This window comes from Helianthus annuus, chromosome 14 (assembly GCF_002127325.2).
Source record: "Helianthus annuus cultivar XRQ/B chromosome 14, HanXRQr2.0-SUNRISE, whole genome shotgun sequence".
In the NCBI taxonomy this organism is placed as follows: domain Eukaryota; kingdom Viridiplantae; phylum Streptophyta; class Magnoliopsida; order Asterales; family Asteraceae; genus Helianthus; species Helianthus annuus.
The window spans coordinates 169,810,519-169,822,870 of NC_035446.2; the positions used below are offsets into that span (position 1 = coordinate 169,810,519).

The following is a 12,352-nucleotide window of genomic DNA, read 5'->3' on the forward strand; positions in this document are numbered from 1 at the left end:
TTATTAAACATGTTGACACAGTTAACCCCTGTAGTTTGTAATCTCTCACTTTCTTCCGCGTTTTGTTTTTGTACGATCTATAATTTATTCGTTTGAAGGTTTAAGCATTATTTAGGGATACTATACAGTATATTTACCCTTGTTGACATTTATAACCCTTGAATTTATATACTTTCAAGGTTTGTCAAAATTAGTCCTTTATTTATTATAGATGCCACGTGTGAACAAATGACACGTGTTAACACATCATTGGACACAAAAATTCGAGGTGTTACAGCCGAGCCCAACTCGGCTGCCCTATGGGTCCGATTACAAGGTGTGGCCCAAATGGCCTTGTGCGTTCCAGTAAGTGTTGTGCGATCGGTTCGTATTGTGCGGTTGAGCCAATATATACATACATTCATCACATTACACAAAACACAAAATCATAATGTTTAATAATCGTAATAGTTCACATAAGCATGTAACGTTACACAGAAGTAGGTTCGAATTACGAGTTGTCACATCTAAGACTTTACAGTAGTGTCCTCTAGAAGTCCTTAACCCTGATCCTACACCTCCACGAAGTCCTATCTTGGACCATGTCCTCAGAAAGATGTAACTCTAGTAAATCATGCCTAATCTGCTCATCCCATGTCAGTTTGGGTCTGCCTCTTCCTCTCCTCCCCTCCACAGTAAGAGTTTCCACTACTCTAACTAGTGTTGTCGTCTGTCTCCGCTTCACATGCCCAAACCATCTCAATCTCCCCTCCCTAATCTTATCTGATATACTAGCCACTCCTAATCTTTCCCTAAAAACCTCATTTCTTATCCGATCTAACCTCGTGTGTCCACACATCCACCTCAGCATCCTCATTTCTGCTACCTCCATCTTGCGCGCTTGTGTCTTCTTGATAGCCCAACAGTCTGTTCCATATAGCATAGCGGGCCTAACTGCTACCCTGTAAAATTTCCCCTTTAGTTTAGTTGGGAACCTCCTATCGCACAAAACCCCACTGGCTGCCCTCCATCTACACCAGCCAGCCTGAATGCGATGGGTAACATCACTATCTATGCCACCATCTCTTTGTACAAACGACCCCAAATACTTAAATTTAGTTGCCTGCGGGACCAATTGATCCTCAATGGTGATTTGGGTATCCTCGTCAACGGCTAGACCACTAAAATCATAGTGTAGATACTCAGTCTTAGATCGACTAATCCTTAAGCCCTTGCCCTCAAGAGCTACTCGCCACTCCTCTACCCTCGCGTTCAGGCACTGTTTAGTCCCTGCAATCAACACAATATCGTTTGCAAAAAGCATGCACCACGGAACTGTCTCCTGAATCAACTTGGACAACTCATCCAAGACAACCGCAAAAAGAAAAGGGCTCAGCGCCGACCCTTGGTGAAGTCCTACCTCCACAGGAAAGAAGTTTGTATCCCCTATAGGCATGCGGACACTAGTCTCCGTTCTATCGTATGTGTCCTTAATTATGTCTATATATTTCCTAGGTAGCCCTCGACCCTCCAAACTATCCCAAATCAGTTGTCGTGGGACAGTGTCATATGCTTTTTCAAGGTCGATAAACACCATATGTAAATCTTGCTTCTTCGCTCTATATTTTTCATTCAATCTCCTTAGAATATGTATCGCTTCTGTAGTTGACCTCCCTTTCATGAATCCAAATTGGTTTACTGAAACCTGAGTTTCACTTCTAATTCTAGTTTCAATTACCCTCTCCCAGAGCTTCATAGTGTGACTTAGCAGTTTGATTCCTCTGTAGTTCCCGCAACATTGCGCGTCTCCTTTATTCTTGTATAAAGGCACCACGACACTACTCCTCTACTGATCTGGCATTTTTCCAGTCTTGAAAATATGATTGAACAAAAGTGTTAACCATTGGACCCCTTCTTCCCCCAAACACTTCCACACCTCGATCGGTATGTTGTCCAAACCCACTGCCTTGCCTCTTCCCATCTTCCTAAGTGCCATCCTCACCTCTTCCTGTGTGATCCTCTTGCAGTAGCAATTATTCTGTTGTCGCCTTTGAGTCCTGGGATTGCTGCTATCTTGTTGGTATGCCCTACCGTCGTTGAAAAGATTATGGAAGTAGGTTTGCCATCTCAATTTAATGTCATGTGCCTTGACTAAAACACGTCCATCCTCTCCTTTGATAAACTTTACTACTCCTAGATCTTGTCTTCTTCGCTCCCTAGCTTTGGCAATCTTGAACATATCATGCTCCCCCTCTTTCGTTTCCAAACGTTCATACATTTGTTTATAGGCTGTGTTTTTTGCCTCGGTCACCGCCTTTTTCGCTTCCCTTTTTGCCTTCTTGTATATCTCCCTCATCCTCAGCCGCTCCTCTTCATCTGTGCACCTCAAAAGATCTCTAAAACTCTGTTGCTTATCCTTTATTTTAGTACAAACCGTAAACCAAATCATATACCAAAACGTTCGCTAGTGTTAGTTTCCAATACAAAACGTAAACCAAACCGTTCGCTACATTTTGAAAATATTGAAAATGACCAAACAAAAGTTAAGTAAAAAAACCAACCGTGAAACCAAACCAATGACCCTAACATTAGTGTATATATTTATTAACCCTAACATAAATATGATAAAGAGAAGGGTTTTAATGTGATTTAGAAAAGTATAGGGGGGAAATAGAACTATATTTAAAGAGAAGGCGGGAGATAGCGAGTGGGCAGTGGGCACGCGCACCCCCCACGGTTCATGGTAGGGTCATGCCCGAGTCACGCGAGTTGACTCAGCCAGATGAGTTAAGCAACCGTTTGGATGTTTCTTTTTTCTATTTGTTTATGTAAGCCAAACAAGAAATGTGTTTTCGAGAGGGAAACAAACACCCTAAAGAAAATCTGGGACCACAATACACTCCACTTGGCTCCATATATAGCAATAATCTTCTTTTTTTTCTTTGTTTTGATTTTTAATTCTTGTTCATTTTTGTCTTATATCTAATGCACAACCCTTAATTTCTCATCCACCGACTTGGTTGTTTACTCAATAATGCTATAATAGGGTATACACCATGATCGGTGAAGATCGTTGATCCCTGGTCACCAGAATTTGTTAGATTACCTATTTTATTCTTTTTAAAAAACATGAATTAAACCATCTTATTATTTATAGAAAGTAAAATTTTATGTTGTATTCCGACTATAAAGACTAAACTGTTTAGTCATGTTTCTAGTACAGATGGTAGGGGGCATACACACATTAGCAGGAGAGTAACACCCGCTACCATTTAACTTTCATGACAAAGGGTAAAAAAAGTTATATATATATGTTTGTATTTTGGTAACCTTGAAATAAATTTTACATTACCTCTGAGTTTATTTTATACCACTCCTCTAAAAACGGGCGTTTATTAAGGCTACTCGGTATGGTAGCGTCCTCCACCCCGGCGCCGCCACATCACCACCGTTCTCCTACGCCGCCGCCCCTCCGTCCCGTCCTCCCCGTCGGAGTTAAGCCGTTTGCGACGGACCAAAACATGTGGGCCCCCTTGGTGACGCCCGTCCTCCCACGCCGCCCCCCTCGGTCTTGCTCCGGCGACGTCTTCTTCTCCGGCACCATACCGAGCAGTCTAAAAGCCCAGCCAAAAATTTATGATCAAAAGCCCACTAAAGTTAAAAACTCATTAGCTCACACAAACACAAAATATTAAAAGCTCACATGGTTAAGCAAAAATGACTTGGGTTGATGGATTCTTTTGATTTTTGAACAGGAACAAAGCAACCATGCCTAACATCAACACTTCAACATCAACAGAAAAAATGACTTGGGTTAATGAGTTCTTTTGATTTTTGAACAGGAACAAAGCAACCATGCCTAACATCAACAGAAAAAATGACTTGGGTTAATGGGTTCTTTTGATTTTTGAACAGGAACAAAGCAACCATGCCTAACATCAACACTTCAACATCAACTGCGACCTGCGACTAGGGGTGCAAACGAGTAGAGTAGCTCGCGAGTTGCTCAAGAAAAAACTTGAAACAAGCCGAGCTTGAACCAAAAATAAAGCTCGTTTATTTATCAAGCCTGGCATGTGAAGCTTGTCAGGCTCTTCAAGCTTCATCAAGCCTTAGTGTAATATTATTTTTTATTAATATTTAATAACATTTATCACATATTTAAAGTTGACTAGTAAACGAGCCGAGCCGAGCTTATTTAAAGTTGTTTACGAGCCCATTACGAACCTAAAAGTAAGCTTGTTTAGTAAACGAGCCCTAGCCCGAGCTTCACGTATCGAGCTCACGAGCCTAAACGAGTTTATTATTTTTATTTAACATATTAACTAATAGATAATAAGTGAGCCAAGCCCGAGCCAAACTCGAGCTTGAGAAACTACCAACGAGCCGAGCTCGATAAGTTAACTGAGCTCGAGCTTGAGCCTAGTCAAGCTCGGGCTCGGCTCGGCACTTTTGCACCCCTACCTACGACCCGCTCACCCACCTTCGCTCTCAGGCCATCGCCGCCTCCGCCCTTAGGCCGCCCTCTGCCTCTGCCCTTAGGCCGCCTCATAAGTCCCACTATTGTATTTTTTTATTTTTGTTTTGTTTACATTGTTGTATGAAAGTACGGGAAAAAATTTTGAACGTTAACGTTAAAATTTTCTTCTAAACCGCCACTGAAAGATGGCTCGAATATTTTTTAATATCCATGGCTAAGATTATAGGGTGTGGTCATGACCCTCATGATCACAATGACCCTCCACATCAGTGTCATGTCACCTACTTCTAATCCCTCATCCAAAACCACTACCCTAAGCTGTAGTCATGACTCAAACCACTATTATCTTATTTTATTTTATTTTTATGCAAAGGAAAGGAAATATTAAATAAGGAAAGGAGGAGCATGGTTGCCATGGTTTAATCTATGGGAATCATGGTGGATGAGACAAGGGGGTGGTGTAACAATCCATTAATGGTTCTACCTGGCGATTGATGACCTAACCATACCCCTCACACCCTATAGCCTAACAGAATGATATTATATTTTTTTTACTTATATTAAGTTGTTGCAAGTTGAGTAGAATCTGCATTTATTTACAGCAAAAGACAAATCTGTAAACTAAAGAGGAGAACGGTCATGTTTAAGGATCTTAAAAACAAATGGAATTTAACTTTGTCATATCAAATATTTAGTTAGTTAATATAATTAAAAAAAGAGTTGCCGGATGCAGCCAAAGATAAAGCAATAAAAGAAAAAAAAATACCCAGGAATAATCATGAAAAGTAAAGTTTTGAATATGAAATCCCAAGATAAAAGGTTTCTCACTCACCCAGATCACTGGATGTGAATTGCTAACACACATTACATCAACCTTACATAAAATTTATAAGTTATTTTTTATGGTTTTAGCTAGTTTCGGGTCAAACTTGTAAGCACGTTTAGCTAGACAAGTCATGTACGGTTAACATGATGGGTTCATCGTTCACAGGTTGACATGTTTATTTTTTTAATTGTTTTCAAAAAATATGTTCATGTTAATTTAAATTGATTAGTTATCATCCGTCAAAGTCTAAATGTAAAAAGGAGAAATTTGACATTAAGTTAAACAAATCGTGTTTGACTCAACGTATAAACTGGCGACATTCGTTTCGTGTTAGGATTCGGGTTTCATGTATGTTACATCATTTTGAGTCCATGTCAAGTTAAACTCACTAATCTGCAAACACGACTCGTTTAATAGCCTTAACACTCTCCCAAAAGACGAGACCACTGTCCAAACTAGATTGTGGTGGGGATGCTTAACTAATGATACCTAAGTATAGAATTTATCTTTAAGCAAAACTTAATCATTTAGATTCTTGGATAAAGAGTTTATATAAGTATAATTTAAGATTTTAAGAAATAAAAGTAAAAGAGGTAATCAGTTTTGAAAAAAAAAATATGAAGTAATAAAGAAAAAGAAAAGTTAAAGGGAAGAGAGTAGTTGTTTTCAAGTTAAGCAAAAATGGAGTCTGTATAAAGATTACAAACATCACTCCACTTCATCATCATTCCTCTAGAGTAGTAGTTGTAGATATAGAACAACAACAACAACAAAAACAACAACAACCACAACAACAACATCATCATCTTCATTCTTGAATCACCAAACTCATTCCACTCAAAACAACAACAATCATCATGTTCAATGTTCATCAACATCAACATTCACCATGAAACATCATCTTCATCCAACCACCACTCCTAAAAAGCAACAATCAACACCTTCAATTCCTTTAGTTTCATCCCACCCTTAAATTTACCATATCTTCTTTCTAGTTCATATCCACAACCACAACTACCATCTTTTTTTTTTTTTTGAAAATTAAACTTCATTAAACACACCTCAGACTCAAACGGGCAAAAGACCAAACAAACAACAGCACCCACAACTACCATCTACCACCATGAACCACCACCACAACCACCTTCTCATCATCTTCATATGTCTACCACTTCTTGTTTCCACAACTACCACCACACTTCCTCTACAACTTCATGCACTTCTTTCTCTCAAATCCTCTTTAACAGACCCTATGAATACATTTCAAGATTGGGATCCATCTCAAGTACCCGGACCTGGACCCGAACCGGTTTGGTGTAAATGGTCGGGTATCAAATGTGATCTCAAAACATTTCAAATCAACACATTAGACATCTCTAACCGAAAACTCTCCGGCGCAATTCCCGATGACATCAAACACTTGACACACATCCATCACTTGAACATCAGTGCAAACGCGTTCGCTGGGCCTTTACCAGCGGCGATATTTGACCTGACTTATCTCCGAACGCTTGATATCAATCATAACTTTTTCAATTCAACATTTCCACGTGGCATTTCGAAACTGAAATATCTCACGTTCTTCAATGCGTACAGCAACAATTTCACCGGACCGTTGCCGGAGGAATTTGTTCAGTTGCAGTTTTTAACATATCTGAATCTCAGTGGAAGCTACTTTGAAGGTGAAATTCCACACAGTTACGGCGGTTTCCGTACGTTGAAGTTCTTAGGCCTCGCTGGTAACAGCCTCACCGGTGAAATTCCGGCAGAGTTAGGCTTTGTAACGTCGTTACAACATTTAGAAATCGGATACAACGCATTCTCCGGCCAGATTCCGACGACGTTTGCTGCATTATTCAATCTAACTGTCCTTGACGTTTCGTCTGCAAATCTCTCCGGTGACTTTCCTATCACGCTAACGAATTTGACAAATCTCGAGACATTATTAATTTTCAAAAATAATTTCTCCGGTGATATTCCGGCGAGTATAGGAAATTTGAGATCTGTAAGGAGTCTCGATGTATCGGATAACAAATTCTCCGGTAACATACCGAAAGAAATATCGTCGTTGAAAAACCTAAAGCAGCTGAGTCTAATGAACAACAAGCTCACCGGAGAAGTTCCAGAAGATATCGGAGAGCTGCCGGCGCTTGAAAATCTGTTTCTATGGAACAATTCACTCACCGGAATTCTTCCACAAAAACTAGGTTTAAATTCGAGATTACAGCGGCTTGACGTCTCTTCGAATTCATTTTCCGGTCCGATTCCGCCAAACCTCTGTCTCGGTAACAATCTAGCAAAGCTTATCCTCTTCTCCAACAGCTTTTCCGGTAACCTACCGGCGTCGTTAGGTAACTGCACGTCCTTAACGAGATTACGCATGCAGAATAACCGCCTCAACGGCTCAATTCCTATCGGATTTGGAAATTTGCCGAATGTTACATACGTAGATATGAGTAACAACAATTTCACCGGTCCGATTCCTGCAGATTTAGCGAATGCGGTTAAATTAGAGTATTTAAACATATCAGGAAACTCATTCGGTACCGGTTTACCGGAAAATATCTGGAGTGCACCGAGTTTACAGATATTTTCTGCTAGTTTTAGTAAACTTACTGGAAAAATCCCTAAGTTTCAAGGCTGTGAGAATATCTACAAAATCGAAATCGAAGCGAACGAGTTGAGCGGTAGCATTCCATGGGATATTGGACATTGTATGAAGCTGATTTCATTGAATTTGAGACATAATGCATTAACAGGCATTATTCCATGGGAGATTTCGACTTTACCGGTGATAACTGATGTTGATCTTTCTCATAATTTCCTCACCGGTACAATTCCGTCCACTTTCGGTAATTGTAGTACGCTGGAAGGTTTCAATGTGTCGTATAATCAGCTTACTGGACCTGTGCCTTCGTTCGGGCCAGCGTTTTCAAGCCTGCATCCTTCGTCGTTCGCTGGGAACGATGGACTCTGCGGTGGAGTAGTTCAAAAGGTTTGTGATACCGGAAGTGAAACCGAAGTAAAGCAGCAGCAGACGAAGAAGACGGCTGGAACACTCATGTGGATATTAGCCGCAGCGTTTTGTGTAGGCGTGTTTGTTCTTATAGCCGGAGGCCGTTGCTTCCACGCAACTTGCCAGCGGCGGTTCGTGGTGGAGGAGAGGGAGATTGGACCATGGAAACTAACCGCTTTCCAGCGGTTGAATTTTACCGCGGATGATGTGGTGGAGTGCGTGTCAATGACGGATAAGATTTTAGGGATGGGGTCCACTGGGACGGTGTACAAGGCGGAAATGCCAAGTGGCGAGATCATAGCCGTTAAGAAACTCTGGGGGAAGCATAAAGAGACGATTAGACGGAGACGAGGGGTGTTGGCCGAGGTAGACGTGTTGGGCAACGTGAGGCATCGTAATATCGTGAGGTTGCTCGGGTGTTGTAGCAACATGGATTCTACGATGTTGCTCTACGAGTACATGCCGAATGGGAGTTTAGATGATCTGCTTCACGGGAAGAACAAAGGCGACAATTTAATGGCGGATTGGGTCACACGTTACAAAATAGCGTTAGGGGTAGCGCAAGGAATTTGCTACCTCCACCACGATTGTGATCCAGTGATTGTTCATCGTGATTTGAAGCCTAGCAATATTTTATTGGACGGCGAGATGGAAGCCAGGGTCGCAGATTTCGGTGTCGCAAAGCTAATCCAATGCGACGAATCAATGTCGGTGATCGCCGGTTCGTACGGCTACATTGCACCAGGTATTTTCCGATTATATTATTGCCCTCGCTTTTAAGTTAACTGACATCCACTCTATGAACCAAACGCGTTACAATTTTTAACACTATTGGACTAAAGTTGTAACCAACAAAAACCATCCTAAAAAAGTGCATAACCACTAAAAAGAAAGGACTTGTTTTGTAATATTCTGTATTTTGCCGCCAGCGGGTGAAACAGTTTGAAGTCTCTGACGATCACTAAAATGCGCGTGAATATTTTCTGCTTTTAAACGTGTACTTTTCCGTTATCATGGACCCCACTAGATTTCATGAAAGATCCAACGGTGGTTATTGCTTTCATCTCCTTGATATCAATCCATATCAACACAATTATTGATTCTAAGGGTGTAAGGAGTGGTTAAACACTTTGGAGTGGCAAACCAAAAAACCGACTAATCAGAGCGCGCCATGTCAATCAGTCAAAAGTGTTTAAACTGTTATGCAAAGTGTTGGCAATGGTTTAGACACTTGGTGAAGTGGTAAACTATTTTTTTAAAAAAAAGGAAAAAGTTGTGATTGGTTGAGATAGGCATGGACCCCACCCACAATACCCTCTCTCTTTCTCAATCACTTTCCCGGCATCGGCAAGGCATCCCCGATTCTTGAGTTGTTCGGCAACGGCAAAACCTCGGCGGCGGTGTTTGCCGATCGGCAAAAAGGTTTGCCGAGGTTTGCCGCGTCCCACTCCGCACACCCTAAGACTTAGCGATTTGTGTTACACATTTCCTCATTTATTTATTTATTTATTAATTTGGGTGATTTATGTTTAAAAAATATGTTAACGTTAGTATATATAATTTTTTTTAACTTTGTGCAGAATATGCGTATACTTTACAAGTCGATGAAAAAAGTGATATATACAGTTTTGGGGTCGTGTTAATGGAAATCATTAGTGGGAAGACGTCGGTAAATTCTGAATTTGGAGACGGGAATAGCATCGTGGATTGGATTAGGTCAAAAATGAAAAGCAAAGAAGGGATGAAAGACGTGTTGGATAAAGACGCAGGGGCATCGTGTAGCTCGGTGAGGGAAGAAATGATGTTAGTATTAAGAGTCGCATTGTTATGTACAAGTAGAAACCCGGCTGACCGACCTTCAATGAGGGATGTCGTGTCAATGTTGCAAGAAGCAAAACCAAAGAGAAAGTCGCCGGAGAAGGGTGATAGTAGAGTGGTGGTTACTAGCGGTTCTAAACCTCAACCGTCACCACCGAAGGCCCAAGTTACATTGAATGTTGATAGAATCGGGCCTTTTTGAGGGTTTTTTTTTTTCTATTTTATTTTTCATTTTTGGGGACTCGTATGGGTTTGGTTTCAATTTTTATTTTAAATTAGTGGTGGGGATTGGTATAGGTGTAGTAAATTTGTTTTCATTTAACTAATGAAAAATGTCAAGTCACTGGTCAACGGTGGTGGGGTGTTTTTGTAATTTAACAAATGCTTATCGATGTATGTGTGCATAGAAAGTGTTCGAAAACAATTAGTGATGTTGATGGTAGGTACAAACTTTACTTTTTAGTATTTTGTGGTCCACCAATTAGAAAAAATAAGATATTAGCACACATAAAACATAAAGAAAACAATGAAGGAATTATCAAGAATAAAAAGTCAATAATAGGCGTGGATCAGGGTGGAACAAAGCAAATTAGCACAATAATTCCAAACCTTAATCAAATGGGGATATAACTATCAAGTAATTTAATATGTTATATTGACCAAAGTTATTCAGCGTGACACAAATTGAAATTTTGCATAGCAAACTTAAATATTGTTTTTTAATGTTTCAAAATTCAAACTTTTCAAACTCTCTTTTGATAATACAATTAAATAATATTTTCACAATTAGGTGCTAGATTTGTTTTATTTCTTCTAAAACTTTTCAATATTTATCATTTTATCATATATGTGTGCCATATCATCTCATAAAATTTACTTATGTCCAACTTCATCACATAATTATTAAAAACCGGATTTGTTACATGCCATGTTCGGCCTTCACGAAGATGTGTTTGCCATCTATATTCGAGACAAATGATCAACCATTTTGAGTAGGGTGTTCATTGGTTCAATGTACGACTTAAGCAATTTGTTTGGATTTGAATTTTTTTGTCCCTATCGATATCCAAATTCGGCAATGTCTAATCTTACCGAGCATATCGAAACAATAAGTTGTTTTGATTGTCGTTTACAAAAATATTATCTAAAACCCATAACCAACAACACACACATAAGTTTCCACCAAATTTCTAAATGCCCTTATTTAGTCTTTCAAACTTGGGTTATCAAACACTAGGGCTACAAAGTTGGTATTTTCATAATTTATCCCAAAATCACTATTTACTCTATAATATTCAGTTTAACTTTATCTTAATCCATCTTGTTTAAGTTTAACATAACCTTTATTTTACGTTCGAAGCATAAAAAAAAAAAAAAAAAAAAAAAAAAAAAAAAAAAAAAAACACTAAATGTTTGCTACTATAGAATATTAAGACTTAAAAATGTACATAGATACTTATTACACCCTAGTTGTAATGTAGGGAAATAGTTGACTTTCTATTACACCCTAGTTGTTTTTGTTTGTTTTAAACTGATTGTCTTAATTTCACTTGCTAGTACTTAAATGCAAAAGTAGAATTGACAGTATAGTAATAAAAACAGCTTTAATTGGTGTAGTTAAGACGAATGTGAAAGCAGAGGTAATGTCTGAAAGGGACGAAAGGGTGACACTGGGCATACATGCTTTCAAGAATCATGACATTAAATCCTAGTGACATTTTCGGAGCGGGATAAGCCTTATAACCATTAGGTCATGAGTTCAATTCTCACAAGAGATTTTTCACAGATTTATTGGGTTTCCTCCTGAATTAGTGTATAGGTATTATTGTCTGGTGGAGATGGATATGATCATGTGGTTCTGTTGGTGTCACGATGATACTTCATTGTTCTGTCAGTTGATCCAAATTTTTCGCTCAAAAAAATTATTTGACGAATATGAAAAGCTTTAAATACATAGTCTCCTAAAACTATGAAGTCGTAGGAATAGTATCAAACGGATCTAGCGGCATTGAAACCGTCTCGTTGAACTCATTTCGCTTTTGGTTTTTTAGCTTGTAGATTTTAGAGTTTTTGTTTCAGATCATTGTGTCTTTTTATTTGGCATTGTTTTTTTTTCTGTCATTGTGTCTTTTTTCCTTGGTATTGTGTTATATTTTGCTTGTTATTGTGTTATATTTTACGATTCGTTGCATCTTTATACCGTTCCCTAAATTTAGGAGAATGTATATGATAA

General features: G+C 39.2%; 2 protein-coding genes across 2 annotated transcripts; one reads left to right on the plus strand and one right to left on the minus strand.

Annotated features, from left to right (window-relative positions):
* Positions 1–1,825: 1,825 nt before the first annotated feature.
* On the minus strand, positions 1,826–4,531 carry LOC118486609. The gene is made up of 3 exons (XM_035983171.1): positions 4,463–4,531; positions 3,426–3,593; positions 1,826–2,395 (listed from the first exon to the last, which is right to left on the minus strand). The coding sequence occupies exons 1-3, from the start codon at positions 4,529–4,531 to the stop codon at positions 1,826–1,828; spliced, it is 807 nt and encodes a 268-aa protein (XP_035839064.1).
* Positions 4,532–5,958: 1,427 nt separating this feature from the next.
* LOC110905028 (leucine-rich repeat receptor-like protein kinase TDR) lies at positions 5,959–10,511 on the plus strand. Its single transcript, XM_022150910.2, has 2 exons — positions 5,959–9,046; positions 9,882–10,511. Exons 1-2 carry the CDS (start codon positions 6,409–6,411, stop codon positions 10,319–10,321), a joined length of 3,078 nt encoding a protein of 1,025 aa, XP_022006602.1. The 5' UTR covers positions 5,959–6,408; the 3' UTR covers positions 10,322–10,511.
* Positions 10,512–12,352: the final 1,841 nt, after the last annotated feature.

Excerpts from the sequence above, each read along its gene's own strand:
- LOC118486609 (XM_035983171.1), bottom strand. The coding sequence starts at position 4,531 with ATGAGGCGGCCTAAGGGCAGAGGCAGAGGGCGGCCTAAGGGCGGAGGC. Across the intron at positions 3,594-4,462 it reads GCGATGGCCTGAGAGCGAAG|ACTGCTCGGTATGGTGCCGG; the intron begins GTGGGTGAGCGG and ends CTGGGCTTTTAG. Across the intron at positions 2,396-3,425 it reads GGCGGCGTAGGAGAACGGTG|GATAAGCAACAGAGTTTTAG; the intron begins GTGATGTGGCGG and ends ACTAAAATAAAG.
- LOC110905028 (XM_022150910.2), top strand. The coding sequence starts at position 6,409 with ATGAACCACCACCACAACCACCTTCTCATCATCTTCATATGTCTACCA. Across the intron at positions 9,047-9,881 it reads GTACGGCTACATTGCACCAG|AATATGCGTATACTTTACAA; the intron begins GTATTTTCCGAT and ends AACTTTGTGCAG.